Consider the following 13,526-nt stretch of genomic DNA (forward strand, 5'->3'; position numbering starts at 1 on the left):
ATTAATGCCAAATAAACAACTGTAGGGATTTTATAAGATGATGAAAGTGTGAAACTGATCATTTCTCTTTGAGTGAGCATGTCACCTCACGTCTTAGTAATAATGACATCACAATGTAAAAGTCTCTTTCACATTCAACATCAACAAAAAACTGTCCAGACGTGTATCAACCACACAAACACCTCAATCCTTCAATGTGAAAGCCTCGGGAATCTCTGTCAGTAGCTGTCTCTCTTGCTGGACCTCAATCTCCAGGACATCGTTCCCATGACCCAGTTCTGGCCGAGGAGGCTCTGGACGGAGCTCTGACGTGGCCTTCACCTGTGCTGAGATCCAAGACCTGCAGGAGGGTTTGGTGGAGGAGAGAATTGCCGAATCCAACAAGGGATGATAAAAGAATCGATGAGGGGATTTCAGAGGAGAAGGTGTGGTTAGAGAAAGTAGAAGAGGCAGCGCTGGGACAGACAATGGGGGATGTTCTAGTTCCTTTTATGACTGAGTGGCTGTGCAGCACATGAAAACACAAGCACGATGCCCTGATGCGAAGTTGGAAGTGAAAACAGAGCTTAGAGTTGCGTGCAGGACGCTGGATTTGTACAACTTGGAGAATACGGACTCAAGCTTGACACTGGATACACGGGGAGCCGCTGACTCAATGAAAGGCCTCTGTTATTCTGCATCCGACAGCATAACGACGACTGGAGTGAACATGGAGCCCTTCAGTGTCTCTGGAGCGGCAGGAAATGCTTCACCTGTTGAGGCCTGCGCAGACAACATCACAGCCACCTGTCTGGAGGACCACCTCTGTGTCCGTTGTGTCGCTGACGGGACAACACACACAACAGACGACCTGATGTGTGTGAGTGGAGACGCACAGTGGGGCACGGATGCTGGATTTGCAGATGTGGCACATTTGTTTTTAACCTGTTCTGCAAAAGACTCTCCTACTAAAGCACAGGATTACTCATCTTACTCAGAAATGGATCAGAGCATGACGTTAGACAACTTAGAACAAATCTTAAGGACAGATTTCTACGAGGAGGATGAGGATGAGGGGAGAGTGGGTTCACACTGGGGTAAGTTTGTACTCTGTAGGCCTCTGATCAAGTCGCCTATTTTAATCCTGCTTTGCTTCATACACTTTTTTATGTAAATTGATTTTCTTCTTCCTCCTGCTCACTTCCATAACCTCCCATTTACATAAAATATCGGAGGTTGTAGAAATACCATCAAAGCCTTGAGTCTACTTGCATTCGGGCACCACTGTGCTCGGAGAAAAGCTTTTTGCTGCCCAGGATTTTAAGGTGCTTTCCGACATCTTTCACTTGCTTGCGACATCAGCTCCATCTCTTCTATGAGATACGTTGTGGCTTTAATAACTACAGCAGACAAATCAGTATTCTAATTGTGCCAGGGCTGGGTTTGGTGGTTAGGGTGCACATTACCTTCACTTTCACTTTGAGTGGAGGCAAAGCTGCAGGGATGTGGAGCCGACAAACATCCACCCCTGAAGACAAACACTGGCTAGACAGACGATACACCGATGATTAACAATTGACCTCATAGAACTTGATAGATCAAAGTCAACAAGGACATCTCCACAGATAATACAGAGACAATTTAAAGCTGATTACAATATTATTTCCCTTTATAAGATTTTATATGATAAATTATAAAAACAAAGAAGTCAGAAAATGACATCATATATAGTTAAAAAAGTGCATTTTTCAAGGTATCTCTGCATCCCGCAGGACAAAAGACAGGACCTGCAGTTTATATATATATATATATATATATATATATATTTAGAAAATGAATCTATGATCATATGGTATGAAGGAGGCCATAATGACGTCATCTATCCGAAACCGAGCGTGTTGCCTGAGGCCGGCGTCAGAGCTCGGATCAGGAAATCAGAGGTGTTTTAAAAGGGTGAAGCTTCCATACACAAAGATGCGATCAGTGAAAAGTGATTTATCTGCAACCATAACATTTATTGCACTTGCTCTTCAATTAACAGCACAATCGGCTGCTTGTTTTCACTGGACCGACCTGCAACCTTGTGTTTTTGTTTTAAAGTAAAGTGAAAGAATTTGTTTTGCCACTGTGCATGTGGCGAAACTGGCTTGCCCTGGAATGAGTGTGATGATGTCATTACTTGGCACAGGTGCAGCCAGTACTTTCCGGTATCTAACCAAAATGCCCAAATGTCCTTGTCCACGCCGAGAGCTGACTGATGACTGAGGACAATAATACCAAAGTGCGACCAATATCAAACGTCATTTACCTAGTTACTCATTAGAAACACTATCTGCAACATATTCAAATAAAAATAACATAGTATCCGTGTATCAAAGACTGTGGCATGCAGATACTGTCGGTAGAGCGGAGTACTTTTATCCAGGAAGCAAAGGGAAAAACACCTAGAATGGGTAGAGCATGAGGAATATGCTCTACCCAGAGCCAGTGCCATGGCCCAACAGTCCCATTAAATCCCTCCAAGCTTTACACACACTCATAGATATCAGTACTCTAAAGGTGCCTGATTATTTTCATCAAGATCTCTGTATTACGTCTTTAGAAATTCACAAAAAGTTTGAAAGTGCAAAACATATTCTGGATCCGCTCCTTGATCCAGATTCACACCGAACTTTCCATCTGTGAGCATCATTAAAAGGGGCTTTATAAATATAATACATTGTAATAGTATTCAAAGGGATGTTGCTTGAGGTTTTAGTTCTATTAGTTCTCGTGCTTTTGGTAGGTTGGTATATAGACTTTATTAGAGGCATACTTTAGCCACACAAATCCTATAGAGGACCAACCAAGTAAAAATAAATTCCAGTACACAAGGATTCGAGGGCTGGAGAAACTGACTTTTGAAATTGAAGTTAACAACACAATTGTCAAATCCTCTATTTTGAGCATGTGGTCAATGTGATAATGTGAAGTTGTTTATGTTTTATTATTGCCTTTGATCTCCCACATCAGTAATGCGTTACCCCTCTGTGCACGTTGTGCTGTTTGCTCACAGAGGGCGTGAGGATGGAGGTTTTCGTGACTTTTAATCTAAATGAAAACTGCAGTTTGCTCCGGCAACGTTTTGCCAACACATCTCTCACAGCAGCCTCAGCTAAGCGTCCCTGATGGCGCACTCAGACGAAGTGAAAGTAAAAGATCACTGGCAGACAGAGCAGGTTGTGCGCACTTGCTGTGGAAGTGGACGGGTCATGTGAGGACATACAGTGCGAAGTGGTTGATGTCCCGGGAGTTTATCACACATTGGATCCTCAGCAGGAGTTCCGCGGATCTGAGCATCTTCCAGGGAGGCTGCCCCGGTAGGTAGGAGTTATCCGGGCTCCGGTGCACCATCTTGGGCATGTTTATCCAAAGTGCGCACGTGTGGGTAGGAAAAAGATGTCGGTGGTTTCTCCTGCAACCACATTTATTTGATGTTTGTGAGTCATCTTGTGATTATTATAAGTTATTTCATTTAATTATGCATACACATAATAATAGGAGGTGTTGTTTATTGCCTGCATAATTAGGTGATGAGCAATAACAAAAGGAAATCTTCAAAAAAAAAAAAATCCCTTTCATTAGTTCTACTAATGACGAAAACTACAAATGAGTTTTAGTCTATGTCCTATAACTATAATATCATTGTGTGAATTTACGCGTGCGTGATCTCCATTACGCGCGTGTTTAACTTGGCTTAATGTGTAAAATGTTGCGTGAGCTGTGACTGAGACGAGGGGGCTGTTGCCAGGGGAAGTTAGAGACATTGTATTTTGGGGGACTTCCAGGAGACTAAAAGTAAGTCTGCTCTGGCTGCCGACTTCTTCCATGTGCGTAAACGTGTGTGAACATCGCCACAATTCTCTCCTTGACGATGAGGGTTTTGTTTTTTAAGACTTTTCTATTGCGCTCCTGCAACTTTTCTCTCGCTGGCCGCCAGCATGTGCTCATGGGTGTTTGTGTTTGCTTGTGAGTTATAACAATATGTAATAAACACTTTTCTTAACAAAGTAGCAAAGTGCCAAACAGAAAGAAAGAATGGAGGGAAGGGGAAGGAAATACAGTCGCACACCAAAAATAACATAATAATTAAATAATTAAATAAAACACACAACATTCATTGAAGCTTTGCAATAATAAATGTTTCAGGAAAACTTTTACTCTAATAACAACGGCCCAGTCACCAGATGGGAACTGGGAATAAGCAGAACTCCATTCACTGATTCAAGTGGCTGTTCTTATCATTTATTACTTTAAAAGTGATTAAGTAGAATTTTTAAATCAATGTTACAGGCAATAAGTGCAAATTGACAAGTTTTCGGGGGGGGGGGATGTGTTCACTTTTCTTTTTTTCATTGAGGTTTCTTGCTGAGTGCCAAACGTTTTTTGGTCAAGGAAAGGAATTTATTATGAAGTGAGCAAAATTTGTAGGACTAATGATTATTACCTGAGAGACTCACTGGAAAGTGTTAGCAGAACTAACATCTAACACCACCGAGGTAATGGTTGAGAGGAAGCATCTGTATTTTTAACAGAAGTGGGCAACAAATATTACTGTATTAGCGACAGAACCAAAAACATGTGGTGTTGTTTTTAAGTTTGCAAGTTCCTCATCACTGAGGCTTTTTGTTTTGTGTGTTATCAAGCGTGAAGGTCAAAATAACACAAGCACCTGGTGCACGTTCTTTGTTTTATGAAGTTATCTATCAACAGTTAGCTGAAGTTAGTTATCAACTTTGTAGATTAACAAAGAGCAAAGCTAAGTAGAGATGTGAGTTCAAAGGTTTCGCAGTTGGTGTCTGTACTGAGCGATCTCTGTCTGTGTGTCATCAGGTGCCAAGATGCTTGAAGTAGATCAGGACCCACATGACTTTGGAGATCTACCAGGTTGGTCTTGTTTGACTTTTAACTACCAGTCTGAAAGCAGTTTCCCTCATAAAACGACTGGAGCGTCACAAATACATGAACTATTTAAGGGCCTTTAAGAAGCCATAAAAGATCGGAGATATTAGAAATACGAGACGCTCCTGCAGCTTTTTCCTTGCTTAATCCATTATATGATGGTGTCATTAATCACTTTAGCTTCTAATAAATGATGCAAACTTGCAAGATACTTTTAACAGTAATAGTTTTAACATTACATCTTTCCACCAGCAACAATCAGACCAATCTGAATACAAATACGACAGCATTTCAAATCCAAACTGTAGATCTGATGGTTGCATACATTGCAACATAAAATTGCATCACAGTCAAATCATGGATGTTGATGAGGAACGAGGAAGAACCTCACAGGCACCAAGTGTGCAGCCGTGCCCTTTTTATTACATCTATTCGTCCTGGTAGCGCCACAACCGGGTCAGGTGCAGATTAACAGAGAAGCAGCACAGGTACCAGGACACTGGAGGCCTCAACAAGCTTAGAGTAGCAACCTAAAGTTTGTTCTGCACCTCCTGGTCTCCTCCTGGTCATTCAGGCCTGGTACCATACTGAGGAACAATGGGACAGTGATCTAGAACAACTTAAAACCATTATAAGTAAGAGAGAGAACACCACCAGACAAAAAAATCACACAACTTCAAAGGTTTGTGAAATTGAAACGATATATGACTCATATCTGATTCTGATTCTTTGTGTTTTAGATGATTTATCTGAATTCCTCGACGATGAATACCTATTGGGTAAGTTGCAAACAATGCAAATCAAGTATGAATTTAAAGAAGATCTAGTGTCCGATTCCCTTTAATGCGTTTTCTTACCAACAGGCACAGACGTTTTCTTTGGTGATCCGTGGTTTAATCCTGAGGAACTCACCAACTTCAGTAAGAATCTCTTCTCTATTCATTTTCCGACTACTGATACATGGTTGAAGACAATGACTGACAATAAGGAGAAAAAGAAAGGCCCAAACATCGTCACGGTAGATAGGGTTAGGGTATTTTACATCCACACATTGAAAACTGTAGATGAAGAAGTGCGCGTTCTAACTGACAGTTTTCTATATATCATCAAAGAATCTAAATCCTCAAAAGGTGTTGAAGCCACGTCTAAAGGGGAAGTCACACATATCAGCTACTGCAGGGTCTTTACATGTAGACACAATAAAAACACAGATCCCCTAATGGAGAGATCAACACTACATCACATATTAAGAAGATATGTGATGTAGTGTTGATCTCTCCAGAACCCTTTCATTACATGTTTCAAACGTCAATTACTTGGGTTTAGGCTCCTAAAAAGCTCAGAAGAAGAACAAATATGTGTGTGTGTGTGTTTGTGTGTGTGTGTAAGTGTAAATACATATCAGGAGAAAATGTTCTGTTCAGCAATGAGGAATTAAAACAAAAGAGTTGAGAAACAATCTTTCTCAGTGATGTCACATTAGCTCTAAATTTTCACTTCCGCTTCCCAGTCTTTCGAGACATTTATAGATTCACCGTCATGGTTTTTTTAAAAGATCAGTACTGAAATTAGAAAAACAACCATTTCTAGTTATCGTGTCTGCTTCACTGAATCTTTGACTTCCTCCCTCGTGCACCTCAGATGATGTCGCTGTTCCGCCAGAGCAGCCGTGCTCCGGCGGCCACCAGCAGGGGCAGACGGACCAATTCACCGGCATACAAAACAAAAGGAGAAAAAGACAGAGAGGTAGATAAAGAGTCACTAGAACCTACACTGCAACTCAGTGTCTTCTGGGATTGCAGCCACAAACATCCTCAAGTCTGAATTACAAAATCTTGTTCCCATGTCCAGTTCCTCGGTCACAGCGGTGCACTGATGAGAAGAAACCACCGTCCACACCAAAAAGACACAGAGCAGCAGGTGACCTCCCCAGACTGTTTGGTTTTTAAAGTATTTATCACATTTAGGCCTCAAAAAATAAAAGTAAACTTTATCTGAGATATCTGGTTTAAAATCTTTGACTCTAAATCATTTATTATTTCCTTGTTTTTGTTAAACCTCTTATTTTGGTGAGCACAAGGTGAACAAAAAACCAGGTTTGGACATTATCAGAATGTTGCTTGTGATTGTTTTTCCAGGCGCCGACGTGGAGGCAAAGCTCAGTCCTGCAGAGGCAGCGAACCCAACCACCACTCCCACAAGATTCCTTCACCTCCAACCCCCCATTCATTTCATCACCATCCCAGACTCTAAAGGATATCAGCTCATCCCGAATGTGAGGCTCTCCCCTCCGGTTATTAGACTTCGACTCCCCAGTGCAGCCGCTACACCCACATACATATTAGGTGAGTTAAATATTCACACACACTTGAGTCTAAATCCCTCTAGCGTATTTGTTGACATTGTGTATGTATTAACCCTGTAACAATCTTTTAAAATGTTTAATAATTAAAATAAAGTTGTCTAATATTACTTTTCTTAATTTATATACATACATTTTTCCCGAAAGAAATTCTGTCCTAGGACTTTTCAATTTTAATGATGCATTTGAGGATGTAGCAGTAGAGACTGGGAGTCTCATGATTGTCTGAATTTAATGCACATGTGCTGATATTATATGTTCTAATCCCTGTTTCTAATATAGTTCCTTCTGCCTCAACACCCTGCAAACCCCAATTGCAGCCGCTCTCCCCGGGTGAGTCAAAAAACTCTAAAAGAGTCAGTGTCATTGTTGTGGTTCCACATTTATATCTTAATGTAGCAGCCACTCTTTGCTAACCACTGTGTTATGTTGTGTTTGCAGTGGATGCTGCAGTGGTGCCTGTCCAAATGAGCTCGTCACCACCAGGATCCCTGTCGGACACCGCTAGCAGAGCAATGTCTCCCCCTCATACCTCGATCTCCTCCAGAAGTGTGTACCGGTACCTGTTTCAATTTCCTCATGTGTGCTCAACGCTGCAGAAGTATTTCAATTGTAAATATTGTGACTTTTTGTATATTTCAGACACTTCCTCATCTAACGAATCACCTCCTCCTCAGTCTTCCACTGTCCTTGATATTCCAGGTAAATTCCCACAGGGTTTTAATCCTCTCTCCTTCATTGATGGAGCTGCAGCTTGGCATTCACAGTTGTTCTTGTTTTTCAGAGAGTGTAAAAGACTACATTCAGAAAGTCAAAGCCCACATGAGTCTAACATGCCCAGCTATAGAGGAGGGTGTTAGTCTGACCTCTCATTACGTGGATGTGCAAGTGAGCCAGAGAGAGACCTTTCGCTTGGGAAAGAACGCGAACAGAGTCCTGGACAAGGAGCTCATCATCACGGGAGATACGGATCGACAAAACAGCTTGTTGGGGCATAGTCAGGTAAGAGGATCACTTTTAGCTCGCAGATGCATGGTCATCATCTAGTCACATGCTTTTATGTAGCTGAAAAAAACATTTTAAGATTTAGCTGAAATCACAGGTTGCAGCTCACTTCATGTGGATCTTTCTCCTCTCAGATCTTCGGAGACTCAAATGGACATAACCTCAAACGATACATAGTGCTGCTTGCAATGCGGGCATGGGGAAAAACCACCCTGATCAGGAGCTGTGCCTTGACTGGTCCACAGACTGCATCCCACAGTTTGACTTTGTCTTCTTATTAGATGGCAAAACTCTCGCTTTGAAAACCCCCATCTACAGCCTTCAGACCCTTTTATTAAACCTCTCCTCCTTTGCCACTTCTTGCACGAAACCCGAGGAAGTGTACGCGCAAATCCTTGCGGCCTCCAAGCGCGTGCTCATCATTTTCGACGGCTTTGACGAGCTGCGAGACTACGAAGTTCTACTCCAGACTCAAGAGAAAGACGTGATAACATCTCTGCAGAAAGACAGTAAAGCGGAGGCCTACACTGTAAGACAGCTATTCTCTGCCATCCTTCAGAGGGTCCTTCTTCCAGGATGCACTCTTCTGCTCAGTACACGACCGAGGGGCTCGGCCAACCAGCTCCTCCGTCGGGCAGACAGCTTTCTGGAGGTATGTGGCTTTACTCCCACCGATGTAGAAGCATACTTGTCCCAGTACTTCACTGACCCGGCCCTCAGAGCCACTGCTTTGGACTACTTAAAAAACTGCAGCTATCTACATCTCCTCTGCTGGAATCCCGGACTATGTCGGTTGGTGTGCCTGGTGTTGGAACAGTCCAAAACTTTGGACCTCCTACCGAGAACTTTAACCGGGCTCTGCCATCAAGTGCTTCGTTTGAAAATGGAAAAGCACTGTAAGGCCACAAACTCACAGCCTGACGTTAAAACACAAACACCCCTGCAATCTGAAGAAGAAACACAAACACAAATCTCAGGTAATAATCAATTGAACGTGTGTCACAAAAACACTCCAGTCCGTAAGTCCAGAGCACGAGTTTACACTTGTACTCGCTCGAGCAACCAAAGAGCGAGGCGGGCAAAAAAGCAGGTGACAGAGGGGAGTGAAGTGGACGAGGAGGAGATGGAGAGTGTGGGAAGGGAGGTGGATAGAACAGAGGAGAGAGAGCTGCTGTCCCAGCTGAGCTCTTTGGCGTGGGAGGGGGTCAAAGCCAACTCGTCCATCCTTCCCAAGGGGCGGACCTTATCTGCCCGACACAAGGCTTTTGGCCTCGGGACAGGACTCCTCCTCTGTCATCCCCTGAGGAAGCAGCTGGGTTTCTCAAGTGATGAGGGGGGAGGAGGAGGAGAGGACCCAAAAGACATGGGAGGAGGAGAGAAACCAGACGGAAACAGAGACGGAGGGAAAACAGAAATTGAAAACGTTGATGACGGCCACATCCTGTTGTGGGCCAGTCCCTTCCTTCAGAGCTACTTGGCAGGAGTCCACCTTTCTTTTTCCAGGTAAAAACAAACTTAACCAATTTTATGTCCCTTTCCGCTCATTTCCTCAACTCTCCTTGACATTCATTGTTCTAGCCTGACTCAGCCTGACTCACTGTATGTTTCCACAGGACTGTATCAGAGCGCACTTTCCTCCAGAACCTTCCTTTCCACTCAGGTCCGAAGGGACGTCGCCGCCCTCAAAGAGAGGAATTCCAGCTGACTCAGCGATTTGCCGTCGGCCTCCTCTTCCACAACAGCGCAGAGCTGCAGAGCCTCCACTCACACACAAAGGCAGCCTTCAGGGATATGGTGGTCAACAGACAGGCTCTAGTGACAAAGCACCTCAAAAGTCTTTCTCACGGTGACCTGAGTCCCGCCCAGGTCCTGGAGGCGTGTCACTATGTATATGAAGCAAGTTTCACATCATTTGGTGATGGGAGCAGAGGCAACGCACGGTTGGTCGCTCACCTGGCAGCGAGTCTTCCAGAGGTCTTGTCATTTCACGGAGTTCGACTCAACCCTCCGGACGTGTTCACTGTGCAGAACATACTTGAAGGAGGTGGAGGTTTCAGCTTGGATCTGGGGGATTCTGGGATTGGGGTTTCTGGACTGAGAGCGCTGGTGGGGCTCAACAACGTCAACTCGTACAGGTACTGATTACAGTCCACATGTCAAAGATCTGCTAGGAGTTTTTCATTGTCCAGTCATTGCAGAACAAAAATCCTAATAAGATGGGTTTAGCTGTGGATTTCTGTGCATTCAAATTGTTGGGCATGGGGTAAAAAGTCATCAACAAAGCTGATAAAAACCTGTGTCTGCTGCAGAGTCAGTCAACCTGTTAGTGACACCTGGTTGTTTTATTCCCATTGCAGACAAAAGCCAGATGTTAGTGGGTTTTTGACCTGTGGAAAGGGGCTGTAGTTAATGTTCCATCAATACAAATGTCAAACCCTTTGAAACTGACCCCCCCACCACCCACCCACCCACAGGGCGTGCATTGCTGATGTTATCGCCCTATGGGAGCAGCTGGAGCGGAGTGGGGAGGAGGGGCTCCTGCGAGGGGCGGTGTCCAAGTTCAAGATCCACCCTCTGAAAATCACACAGCTGCGTCATGTGGACCACCTGGCACAGCTGGTGAACATACATGTGCACAGGAGGCTGTCGAGCAGGTAGTTCCCCCCCCCCACACACACACACACACAGATGCACCCAATTGTACTTCCCCTGACGTCTGTGTGGTTTTTTGTGTAGTTGCACCGATTCAGACTCCATCTTGGCAGACGGAGTACCAGCTGTCCGAGAGCTACACAAGCTGGAGTTTGAGTAAGACATGACATTTGAGTGCATGATGATGATGACGATGATGATGATGACGATGATGATGATGATGATGATGATGATGATGATGATAATGATGATGATGATGCGTGTCCCTCTAGGCTTGGCCCAGACAGAGGTCCCCTGGGTCTCTCCAAGCTGTGGGAGCTCCTGCCAGCTCTACGTAACCTACAGCACTTAGAGTAAATACACACCCTCACTCCCTCTGTGCCTCCACCTCTTTGTGTTTGTGTGTCTGTTTGTGGTGTCTGACTCTCTCTCTTTCCTCCGTCAGTCTGGAGAACAGTAAGATCGGGGACGAGGGATCCGAGAGGTTGGCTGATGCTTTAGAGTCACTCTGTTCCCTGGAGATTCTGAAGTAAGTACAACTTCTCAGCCCCTTTTCCCTCCAGTTTTCATCCGGCTGAGGGGATATAAAAAGCTCAATATTTAAACATTTGAATACAGTAAGATCTTTATGTGTGTGTGTGAAACTGAGCTTATTCTCTCTCCCACTGGTTTCTAGTGTGTCTCAGAATTGCATCGGAGACCACGGGCTGAAGAAACTGGCAACCACCCTCGGGTATCTGCCCAAACTGCACTGTTTGAGGTAAACACCCACATTGACCTGCTGCATCTGCACAACAATAACCACACTGACACACACAGACTTTCACTTCCTTCCTCCACCCTCTTTTTTTCCAGTCTCTACAGTAACGTGATTTCTGACGAAGGGGCAGAGGGTTTAGCAGCTATCCTCCCACACATGGCGTCTCTCACTGACCTTGAGTAAGTCCCCCCGCCTCGTGTTTTCTTTAGACATTTACAGAAACTGTGTGTATTCATACGGAGGCTGAATTCACATTTCAAAGGCTCCTTCAAATGCAGCCAACAAATGAATCCTTTCATTCCCGAGCAACAAAGGCTCGTAGGAGTGGATCTTTCTCTGGGTTTACCTTTCCCAGGATTCATTGCGCTTGGGTGTCAAACTGTTTTTCAAAGAGATAATGTCAGCGGCAAGCGATGGGGCCAAAACTTCCGATGCTTACACTTTTAAACTGAACAGCTAATCGTACACATCTTAAAGAACCAAGGGAAGTTCCAGTTTTCTGGTCGTGTACCACTGCCACATAGACTGTGAAGGCTGAATACAGACTCAGCTCATATGTATCTCCAACTGTGGGTGTCTCATACAAACAAGGAGTAGCTATTATTTAATTGGTGAGAAAATAGAAACTGCGCTGTGTGTTTTGTATTTGTTATGTGAGTTTCGTCAAACATTCAGTGCAGCAGAAAACGAGGACCTGCTGGAATATGATTTGATGAATGAAGTGGTCTGCAGAGAGATCAGAGGGGGGATTTTAGAAGTGACCATTAAAATCTACATTTGCTTTGTTGGACAGTGTGAAGTACAACAAGCTGACAGACGTCGGAGCGCAATGCCTCGGAGCCAGTCTGAGAAACTGTCAAAAAATAAAGACTTTAAGGTGAGAAGTCCCTGTTTGAGTTGTTTCCTCATTTCTGTCCCTATCATTTCCTGTTGCTCATAATAAATATATCGTTTTTCTTTTTTCTCACCTTATTTCTTCCACTCCTCACCTCAGGATGTGGAACCAGTGTATTCCATACGGAGTGTTTGAGCGTCTTCAGCAGCAAGACGGTCGCATCCTCTGGCATTAAAACAACATGAAACCTCTTTGTGACACGGCTGTGAGTTTTCTGTCATGCATCACGATACACACGTTTCTAAAGCATGAATGCTTAAGAGACAATGGAGAGAGGATTCTTTGCTGCTTTATTAAGAAATGCAAGTCCTTTATAAGATGACGTTAGGTCTTAGATGGAAAGTGCTGCAGCTATGGAGAAATTCCAGAAATACATTTGCACCTTGATGTTTGTCTAGTTTTTTACATCAGTTACTGTATGTTTTTCTTCTGATGTCGTTGCCTAAATGTTGTAAAGAGTTTTTTTCTATTTGTGTTTTTGTGTAAATTATATATTTGTTGATACTCTTTCTGTGGCTGTAAAATATAAATAGCTTCACAATCATCTGACACTTGAATGTACATTTTGTCAATTGTGTTTTCATTTCAAACCTTGGATACAATTTTTTCGACAGCAGCCCTTCCAGAGTTTGACTAAATTAATGAATGAATAAACTAAAATGGAAATTCAGTCTGATTATGAAGCTTGTTTCATGTGTAAATGACTGCAATTTCCATTAATACAAAGGTAAAATACAAACATCGCTACATGACTCGCATCTGTAAATAGTTATATATCATATCAGGTGTCAGTTGTCAATCACAGACATTTAATAAAGAGCATCTTCTTCATACAAATCTAAAAAAAACATCTTAACATTATCCTGTGTGACTGAGGTTTTTCCATTAACAAGCTGATGTTGCTCTCTGGTGTCCTCTGCTGGACAAACGGT

At 43.4% G+C, this 13,526-nt stretch overlaps 1 protein-coding gene across 1 annotated transcript; it reads left to right on the forward strand.

Annotated features, from left to right (window-relative positions):
* Nucleotides 1-478: 478 nt before the first annotated feature.
* On the forward strand, nt 479-13,523 carry ciita (class II, major histocompatibility complex, transactivator). The gene is given in 22 exon segments (XM_034592470.1): nt 479-1,076; nt 4,852-4,905; nt 5,661-5,699; nt 5,784-5,840; nt 6,562-6,666; nt 6,772-6,840; nt 7,059-7,265; nt 7,565-7,615; nt 7,724-7,831; nt 7,925-7,984; nt 8,067-8,284; nt 8,422-8,470; nt 8,473-9,790; nt 9,901-10,422; nt 10,762-10,941; nt 11,024-11,095; nt 11,212-11,292; nt 11,385-11,468; nt 11,616-11,699; nt 11,795-11,878; nt 12,493-12,576; nt 12,694-13,523. Coding segments are annotated over 22 exon segments (4,164 nt in total). The 5' UTR covers nt 479-514; the 3' UTR covers nt 12,770-13,523.
* The last annotated feature ends 3 nt before the right edge of the window (nt 13,524-13,526 follow it).

The sequence above is a fragment of the Hippoglossus hippoglossus genome, chromosome 8 (genome assembly GCF_009819705.1).
Source record: "Hippoglossus hippoglossus isolate fHipHip1 chromosome 8, fHipHip1.pri, whole genome shotgun sequence".
NCBI classification, from domain to species: Eukaryota; Metazoa; Chordata; class Actinopteri; order Pleuronectiformes; family Pleuronectidae; genus Hippoglossus; species Hippoglossus hippoglossus.